This window comes from Oryzias melastigma, linkage group LG16, assembly GCF_002922805.2.
Source record: "Oryzias melastigma strain HK-1 linkage group LG16, ASM292280v2, whole genome shotgun sequence".
Classification (NCBI taxonomy): domain Eukaryota; kingdom Metazoa; phylum Chordata; class Actinopteri; order Beloniformes; family Adrianichthyidae; genus Oryzias; species Oryzias melastigma.
In genome coordinates, this window is record NC_050527.1 from 10,180,181 (window position 1) to 10,189,944 (window position 9,764).

A 9,764-nucleotide genomic window follows, 5' to 3' on the forward strand; every position below is an offset into this window, starting at 1 on the left:
ACCAGTCTTCAGGAAAGGGGAAGCCCAAGTTTGTTCCTTACAGAGACTCTGTTCTCACCTGGCTGTTGAAGGTTTGTCCTCAGTTACACATTTGTAATTTTTGTCTTTTTGTCACTATGATTGCAGTTGCTAAAACATATATTTGAACAATGCTCCTTTATCCAGGACAACCTTGGAGGAAACAGTAAGACCGCCATGATAGCCACGGTGAGTCCAGCTGCCGATAACTATGAGGAGACGCTATCGACGCTGCGCTACGCCGACAGAGCCAAGAGAATCGTCAACCATGCAGTTGTGAATGAAGACCCCAACGCTCGGATCATCCGAGAGCTCAGGGAGGAGGTGGAGAAACTCAGAGTCCAGCTCTCCCAGGCCGAGGTGAGACGAGGTCATGAGGGATGGACCATCGCAGATCGAGAAAATTCACAAGTTCTCCCTGTTTTTTTTAACATTTTCCATCAGTCTATGAAGGCTCCAGAGCTGAAGGACAGACTGGAAGAGTCAGAGAAACTCATTCAGGAGATGACGGTGACATGGGAGGAGAAGCTGAGGAAAACGGAGGAGATTGCCACCGTATGAGCACAAGTCATAGAAACTCTAAACGCTACAGTTTTAGTCCATGGCTTTTACTCACCGTCACAACCTGTTTTAACAGGAACGACAGAAACAGCTGGAGAGCATGGGCATCTCTTTGGAAACTTCTGGAATTAAAGTAGGAGAGGACAAGTGTTTCCTGGTAAATCTGAATGCTGATCCGGCCCTGAATGAGCTGCTGGTTTACTACCTGAAGGTAACACACTTTTACAGATTTTTAACCATTGTTTTGGTCATGATGATGTTTCTACTACCAGGTCAAAAAAACCATTATGCACATTAGTTTTACTTTTAAAGCCTTTTTTTGTTTATTTTTTATTGTTTGTGTGGAGGACTAAGAACTATTTTGATGTAAAATGTACATTAACAAACATATAAAAGTTTCCTTCCTATGCTGTTGGAGCAACACATTTAACCTCTGATGATGATGAAAATCTGGAATTTGTTTTTAAGCTTCGCACAATGCTGACTTGCTAAAACACCTCATAGTTTCCTCTAGTTGGTGCACTTCTCACAAACTTTTACCAGAGAGGTTTTTCGTTGTTTTTGTTGGACTATACTTCTTTTCATGGCTGGAGCCTCATGACTGTGGTGTTTACCATTGACTGAGGCCCTGCAGCACGTGGACACATGTTGCTGTGACTCTGATGATGGCGGAAGAGCAGTAGGTGCACGCCTGAACAACCAAACAGTTAGTTGGACCTGTAAGCTCACAGGCATGTGAGGAAGTACCAGCCTGCAGAACAACAGGCCTTTGTCTGGGCTCTGTAGAGATTCTGTGAGGAGTGAGAAAGTTTGTGCGTCCTCTTGAAGGTGGAATATCCTCTGAACCTTCAGCAGTCCACTGCAGCGCAGTTGTACTTTAGTTTAGTCTCACCTGAAGACTAAACTAAATGTGCAAAATGTTTTTTCACGCTGTCCTGCAGGAGCACACACGTGTAGGCGCAGACACGTCTCAGGACATCCAGCTCTGTGGGATCGGGATTCAGTCGGAGCACTGCGTCCTGGAGCTCTGCCCGGATGGTGATGTCACTCTCACGTCCATCGGTAACGCCAGGTGAGGTGTCTGTTCCTCTGCTTCTGAAAGCTTCACATGAGCTCACTCCAGAGGAATCTTTTGATCTAAGTTCATAGATCTCCATGTCTACTTCCGACTGCCAAAACGTAATTCATGCTCAGTCAGACGGTTTTCCTCTTTCAAAGCTGAAGATCAGATTAGATCTGTCTTTGTGTTTTCCACAGGACTTGTGTGAATGGTACCATAATTGACTCCTCGGTGCACCTGTGGCACGGAGACCGTATTTTGTGGGGAAACAATCACTTTTTCAGGTACAGCTCTTCTTGTTTTTGCTGCCAGTCTCTCATAAAAGTGCTGACTAGACATCGCTCTGATCTGTAGGATAAATCTGCCCAAACGAAAGCGGCGGGACCGTTTGAAGGAGTTGGAGAGAGCCTCTCCCAGGGAGAGCTTTGTGGAGGCAGATGTAGAAACGGCCAGCGAGGCCTCCTCTGAGCAAGACTACAGCTATGAGTTTGCTCAGATGGAGGTCATGATGAAGACTCTTGGACACAATGGTATGTGGTGGTGAGCAGGCAGCAGTTTTTGTTTACTAGGGAAGAATATAGTAGACATTCTTGTGTCTTCTAATGCAGACCCTATGCAGAATGTGGTCCAAGTGTTGGAAAAGCAGTACCTGGAGGAGAAGAGGATGGCCTTAGAGGAGCAAAGGCTCATGTATGAGCGAGAGCTGGAGTCGCTGCGGCAACAGCTCTCTCCCGAGAAGCCGCTGCAGCATCAGCATCACCGCAGCAGCAGCGAGCGGCTGACTTTCCCGACACACGCACCGCACGGCAAGCTGCGTCTGTGGACGGAGGAAAGGTCAGAGAAAAACACTGCTGATAAAGTTGCATATTTGTGAACACACCATGAGTCTATCTTCAAGTCCTCACTGAATGTAAATTCAATCAAAGAGGTATTCATCCTCTTCAGTGAATGCCTGCCTTGTAATGCATGACTGTGTCCATTTGCCTGCATGTGTGGGAACCAGGGATGAGCTTTTTCGTCAGAGTCTGTCTCGGCTCAGAGAGCAGGTTGTCAAAGCCAACACTCTGGTGCGAGAAGCCAACTTTTTGGCAGAGGAGATGAACAAACTCACCGACTATCAGGTCACACTTCAGATTCCTGCTGCCAACCTCAGTGCCAACCGCAAGGTGGGATTGCTCACATTTATTAAATGAAAAATATTTTTTTTACTCGCTTAAGCCACTGAACTACTAAATTAAACTATTAAAAAACTTGATTTGTAAATAGCGCGGAGCTATTGTGAGCGAGCCGGCCATTCAGGTGCGAAGGAAAGGGAAGGGGACCCAGGTGTGGACCATTGAGAAGCTGGAGAACAAACTAGTAGACATGAGAGACCACTACAGAGACTGGAAAGAAGGCACAGAAGAAACGGTGAGAAACTGATGAGCATTTAAATAAAAAACAAATAAAAGACCATACAGTCAAATCCTTCTTTTTTCCTCCAGCACAACAAAGGAAATAGTAAACAGTCGGATCCGTTCTATGAGGCACACGAAAACCACAACCTGATCGGAGTGGCCAACATTTTTCTCGAGTGCCTTTTCCATGATGTGAAGCTGCAGTATGCTGTCCCCATCATCAGCCAACAGGGAGAGGTGAGGCCGAACCACCACTATGCTGCTATATGTGATGATGTCAGTTTCCAACATCACTGTATATTTTTTAATAGTCTGTATTAACTGTGCAGCTGTACACAAATTGTACAAAATACTTTCTACACACAAGTAAGTTAGTGGATTCCAGCTGCTTTCTATCAGGTTAACCACACGACGCCACTTACTTTCTTCACCTACTTTATGAAATTATCATTTCCTTCATTATTTTTAAACAATAAAGTACGCGTTTTTATTATAATTAAACTTACTACCACGTAACATAAGTGCCGCAAAATGTGTTTTAGTAGAAGTAATGTATGGTTCTCGTTGAGTTCTGCATACAGATCAGGTGGTGACAAACGTCAACAAAGAGGAGAATCACAATCACTATTTTTAAAGGTTCACCAGCATTAAGGAGGTTATTTACCAACTCAAATGTTGCTATAAAACAAATGTCCCTAAAGCTGGCAGTTGCTGGAGGAAGAAATGCAGAAAACTGGAGGCAGACTGGACAGAAACTTCAAATAATTAACAAAAACTACACAAGTAGTTTTGGACATTGGCATTACTTGTTATTCTTTTTGGTTTACCTTAATCAAACCCTTCATGTATATGAAGTAAACTAACTTTAATCCGAATAAATAAAGTGAATTAATGGAGTTCCGCTATGTGAACAGGTTGCAGGCAGGCTGCACGCTGAGCTGATGCGTGTTAGTGGACCCATTCCTGAGCGCCTTTCTGGAGGAGATGACTCCTCTGAGAACTCCAGTGAGAGCAGCTGCTATGAGGTTATGGACACCAACGGAGAGATCGTGGTCATGGCCAAGAGGCTCACCTGCAGGGTGAGGGTTCCTTCTCCTGCTGTCAACGATTCCCCAAAGAGAAAAACCTCATTCCCCCTCTGCTTGTGTCCTTCTGTAGGTGCGGATCAGAGAGGCCACCGGGCTGCCGCTCAACCTGTCCAACTTTGTCTTCTGTCAGTACACTTTCTGGGATTACGGTGAGCCCATTGTGGTTCCTCCCATGGTTAGCCCTGACAGACCGTCTCCTCGTAGTCCGGATGCTCAGTTCACGGTCCAGTTTGATCACTGCAAGGTAACACACAGGAGGCGGTATTCACTATACTTGAACTCCTAAATTAAAGCACGTTTCTTCTTTTCTTCGACTTTTAATCCAGGATTACGTAGTGCCTGTAACAGATGAGTTCTTAGAGTTTATATCCGACGGAGCGCTGGCTATAGAGGTGTGGGGCCACCGCTGTGCGGGGAAAGGACGCCCACTGTGGGAGCTGGATGCACTGGAGGCTAAAACCCAGACCCTCAAAGACAGGTCTGCATTCCTTCACACTTCTGTATTTGCTCTCTGACCTCGCTAACTGTAACGCTTTCTCAATTTAAGGTGGAGTGAGGTGTCCCGCAGAATCGAACTGTGGGCATCCATCCAGGAGCTGAATGAGCAGGGCGAGTACACCTCAGTGGAGCTGCAACCTGCAAAAGACATCAGCACGGGAGGAGTGTTCCAGCTCCGACAGGTCAGAGAGAACCCAGACGCTGCGCTCTGTTTTTGCTCAGACCTGCCAGCCCACGCTAACCGCTGGCAATGAAATGCCGTTCATGTGAGCAGGGTCACTCCAGGAGGCTGCAGGTGTGTGTGAAACCGGTCCAGAACTCGGGCACTCTGCCTCTGCTGGTGGAGGCGGTGCTGTCTGTTTCTATTGGCTGTGTGTCAGCTCGCTGCACCAAACTACAGAGACCCCTCGACAGCTACCAGGTCTGTAAGATACACCCCTTCATGTATGTCCCAAAGACATTTTTTAAATAAGACGAGCAATATGTCTAAGACGTTTCAGACAGCTAAAGTTTAGCTGCTCTCATATGGAGCCAAATTGGGGCCATTAAGATTAAAACCAAAATAAAAACATTGGGTAAAAAACATTAAAGTGTCTGAAACTTTCGGCAATTCTAAAATAAACTTAATTATTTTCAGCTTCAAATTTTCTGTTTTGGGGTTTCAAAACTCAAAATTTTAGTTTTAAAACGTTTTCACTTTCAACTCTTTTTTTTCTGGTTTCAAATCTGAAAATTTCAGGTTTAAAACTTTTGACCTTGTTCTGGTGTGTGGGGGCGGGGCTAACACGAAGGACCAATCACAGTCCATTGGGGGGATAACCTCAGTCTTGGTGCATTCACTCTGAGAACATGGAAAATTACTGTCAGAAAATAGTTTATTTAATTTTTTTGTCAGGATGTTTTACTTGGGTTTCAAATCCAAATGACCCCAATTTGGCGACATCCTCTCAGGTTTTACCGTTATCATCTTAAGTGACTTTCTAAAGTCGATTTGGTAAAAATTCTTTTGGATCACTCAAAGGGTTTTACCTCTCGTTTCCTCACATTTGACCAAGTGTCTTCTCTCCTACCAGAGAGAGGTGGAAGACGAAATGGATAGTTATCAGGTACCCTCTAAGTCTCCTGCTGTTGCCCCCCCTCCCTTGTCCTTCACTCGCAGCATGAAGGAAACCCACTGACTGTGTGTCTTCACAACACCTTGCAACTGTGGCAGAAAGTCTGCTGACTAAAGAAAGTGTTTTTAATCAAAGCGACGCACATTTGTGTGATGTAGTTATCAGCCATGCTGTGGCGGCTCTGTTCATAACTGACCTTCCAGTCGGGGCAGCTCGTCTGCCGGCTCTGATGCTGCTTCATCATTCATGCTGTCACAGCTGAAGCGCTGCAGACATCATTTAACGGCACTGCATGGCTGCATGTTTTCACAGCGCTCTGCATGATGAACCTTTTGCAGTTTAAGAAGCATTTTGTGGTTGGGTTTGGAGTCTGTTGGGTGCAGTGAGTCTGCGCGTGTGTGTTATTAGGGGTTTAGATTTTTTGCACACTTATGTTTCCAGGTTTAGTTACTTTACAGCCAGGTCATCTGAAGCTTTGATTATTAATTTTTTTAACACTGTTTGGTTTTGGAGAAGGTAACCTATGCTGTTCGGTTAGAAATTTGTATTTTTTTATGTTTTACATATTTTTTGGCATTTTTCTGATGATTTTTTAAAAAGATAATTAAGCTAAAAAATGCATTTTTATTGGTATTTCTTGATTCATATTGTGGTGAATCAAGAGCAGATAAAAAAGGCCATTTGATAAAGTTCGTAGTTGTTACATAGAAGCTACAATCAGCAGGTCACAAGTTCAGTGCTCCGCTCTATTCTGAGGCATCCAAAAATAGATCTGTGTTCGTCTTTGTTTGAGGACGTACACTTTGTGGGAGGGGGAGCACTTATACAGATGGGGGTGAGCTTGCTCCCCGCCAACAGTCCCACAAATAATAAACTACTGCTGCTCTGCATAAATTATTACTTTTTTTATTTTGCCAAAAAACTGCCTAATCCTAGTTGACGCTTTTACAATAAAGTATGATCAGAGTGGGACTTTAAAGATCAATTTGGATATTCAGCTTCATGAACACTCAAACCTCCTTACGAGCACTTCTCTGCGCCGTCATCTTCCCTCACTCGCCCAGCTGACCTCGATTCTGGCGTTTGTCTGCTTCAGGAGGAGGATCTCAACTGCGTTCGAGAGCGCTGGTCAGACGCCCTTATCAAACGCCGCGAGTATCTTGATGAGCAAATCAAGAAAATCATCAACAAACGCGGTAAGTTTAGTGACGGTTAAAAGGACACGATCAGCGTTTGAGATCAAAACGTTATCTTTTTTTTTTTTTTTGCTCGCACCCAGAAAAGTCTGAGGAGGACATGGAGCGTGAAGCCCGGCTGGTGGAGCAGTGGGTCGGGCTGACTGAGGAGAGGAATGCAGTGCTGGTACCCACACCTGGAAGTGGCATCCCTGGAGCTCCTGCAGACTGGTAAAACATCTAAAATCTTATACAGTCTTTTCCTTTCTCCAGTCTAACTTTCTTCATCTACATAAAGGAACCCGGCTGCAGGGATGGAAGCCCACATTCCCGTCCTCTTCCTGGATTTAAACGGTGAGTTACACGGATGCTTTCATTCACTGGTTCTGGTCTACAAACACTTATAAAAAAAACGTTTCTGCCCCCAGCGGATAATCTGACAGTGAACGAGCAGCTGACGGGGCCACACGCCGCCGGCGTTAACTCCATCCTGCCCAAAGAGCACGGCAGCCAGTTCTTCTATCTGCCCATCATCCGGCACAGCGACGAGGAGGTGAGCCAGGACTTGACTGCCCTTAAGTGGTCAAAAAGAGAACTTTTTTCTTTTAAATTGCACCACAAATACTGTTTAAACTTGATGGTTTAGAATAGAAGTAAGTTGTTTGAGCTCTTTGGGATAACTTCCTCTTCAGAGTCAAATTTCCAATAACTTCCAGTAAAGGAAGCAAGGAAACCACACGGGACAGTTTGCAAACAAGAAGAAAAAAATGCAGAATAACAAAAATGGAGGACACTTCACTGTTGTACAGATACTTTTGTGAAACTAATAAGTTAACATCTTCAATCAAAAAAGTTTAACTTTTTGGCTCTTAAATTATTTCTTGTGTCTCTCAAGATGCAAACGACTAGAAAAAAAATTCTGGCTAAAAATGTGCGACTTTGACCTCAACACTTTTACTCTCACTTTAGAAATTATGACAAAACCATCACAAATCTGCTGAGTGGAGATGCTTTTTGTAAATAAATGTGATGGACACCAGTGAAGGAATGAATGAAGAACAAGAAGCCTACTATATCTCTTCCAGTAGTGGCCAGTCCCTAATGACGCCGGGCTGGCTGCCAAATTTTTTACAATAAATGCGGGGGCTACTGTTAGAAGAGACATGGTACATCTCCTTTACGGGAAGAGGTCACGTCGTGTTTTACTCAATCTTGAACGTCTGTTTCCGTTTTTTTTGTCAAAACACATTTGTGCTGTTTATATATTGAAAAAATCTTGTCAAACTTTAGTCTAAACTTAAGAAAAATTCACTTCTATTGTTCTTTTGTTGCCACAAAACGGGATTTTTTTTAACCATTTTTTTCTTTTTCTTTTACTTTTGCAGTTTATGTAATATTTTTAGTCTCTTATAGTGAATCAATCTAAAAAAAAAGCTTCTGAAAGCTTTTATATTGCTCTCCTTTGTGGTTAAGTGGGCACTTAAATTTTGTGGTTATTGTAATAGTTAAATGAAGCATAAAAGTCATTCTTAATGGCAATACTTGTCTCCTCCACCAGGTTCTGGCGGTTTGCTCCTGGGATTCCTCCATCCATGATTCTGTTCACCTCAACCGGGTCACTTCACCAAATGAGCGGATCTACCTGATCATTAAGGCCACGGTGCAGCTCAGCCACCCTGCCTCCATGGAGCTGGTGCTTCGGAAGAGGATCGCAGTGAACATCTACAACAAGCAGGTTCATACTGGAAGAGTAGAGGAGACTTCAGCAGCTGATGGGCTTGTGCTTTATTGATCGACGTTGTTGTGATTCCAGAGTTTCACTCAGAGCCTCAAGAGAAGAATGTCCCTGAGAAACACGCTGTACTCCTGCGGAGTAACTTATGAGATCGTTTCCAACATACCAAAGGTACGACCGTACTCAAACCGGACTTTATCTCAATGTGCAGCATGCTCCTCTACATCTGCTGGTTCTGTTAAATCGAAAGGCCTCCGAGGAGCCAGAGGAGAGGGAAACCTTGGCTCTTATGGCTGCACGAGGAGACAGCGAAGAAACTCAGGATGGAGAAACTTATATCGAAAAGTACACCCGCGGAGTTCTGGAGGTGGAGAACATCCTGAGTCTGGAGAGGCTAAGACAGGTATCTATAATGCCTTATATAACAGAAAGTGAATAAGTGTTAACACTTAAATCATGTTAAACAGGATTAAGTCAAATATAAGCTGAATGTAATCCCAGAACACTGATACAGTTTCTTCGCTTTTACATTTTCCCCAGCCCTTTTATCAAACTGTGTGTATAAGTAAAACATATATATATATATATATTTTTATTTATTCTATTTTTATATATATATATTTAATAAAGTAAAGAAACATTATTTATTATTTTTTTATAAAATAAAAATTATATATTTATTTATTTGAAACAAAAATTAAAAAAATATTAAATGAAACAATTAAAAATTAAATTAAAAAAAAAAAAGTTTTTCCTTTTTTTCTGTTGGTCCTCATATTTTACACGAATAACGAATAATCAAACTGCAGAAACCGACATGGACTGTTGTTTGCAGGCTGTGACGGTGAAGGAAGCCCTCGCTGCCAGAGGGAGACATTTGAGAAGAAGCATCAGCACCCCAAATGTACAGCATGTAAAGAGCACATCCCTCACTGCCCTGTATCTATGTGGAATATAAGGGTTTGACCTTATGAAACTGATGACCTCTTGCTGCTCTCTTTAGGCTTCCTGTAGCAAAACCGACCTGACGGGCTGTGAGGATGAAGAGTGGAAGGCACGTTTTGACACATTTTCTGCTCAAATTATTTCTCTTTTGATTTTATATCATATTTAGAAA

The 9,764-nt window shown here is 43.2% G+C and overlaps 1 protein-coding gene across 1 annotated transcript in view; it reads left to right on the top strand.

Annotated features, from left to right (window-relative positions):
* The window catches only part of kif13a (kinesin family member 13A), a gene marked incomplete in the record, with an annotated part of 37,089 nt that overhangs the window by 20,143 nt on the left and 7,182 nt on the right, over window positions 1-9,764 (top strand). The window contains 23 exon segments of the mRNA XM_036216113.1: window positions 466-573; window positions 656-790; window positions 1,521-1,651; window positions 1,837-1,923; window positions 1,994-2,169; window positions 2,248-2,473; window positions 2,643-2,805; window positions 2,906-3,049; window positions 3,124-3,273; window positions 3,951-4,115; window positions 4,195-4,368; window positions 4,451-4,602; window positions 4,672-4,804; window positions 4,897-5,043; window positions 5,696-5,728; window positions 6,834-6,933; window positions 7,017-7,143; window positions 7,211-7,266; window positions 7,341-7,465; window positions 8,471-8,647; window positions 8,726-8,818; window positions 8,898-9,050; window positions 9,483-9,516. Of these exon segments, the coding sequence (XP_036072006.1) occupies window positions 466-573; window positions 656-790; window positions 1,521-1,651; window positions 1,837-1,923; window positions 1,994-2,169; window positions 2,248-2,473; window positions 2,643-2,805; window positions 2,906-3,049; window positions 3,124-3,273; window positions 3,951-4,115; window positions 4,195-4,368; window positions 4,451-4,602; window positions 4,672-4,804; window positions 4,897-5,043; window positions 5,696-5,728; window positions 6,834-6,933; window positions 7,017-7,143; window positions 7,211-7,266; window positions 7,341-7,465; window positions 8,471-8,647; window positions 8,726-8,818; window positions 8,898-9,050; window positions 9,483-9,516 (2,989 nt within the window).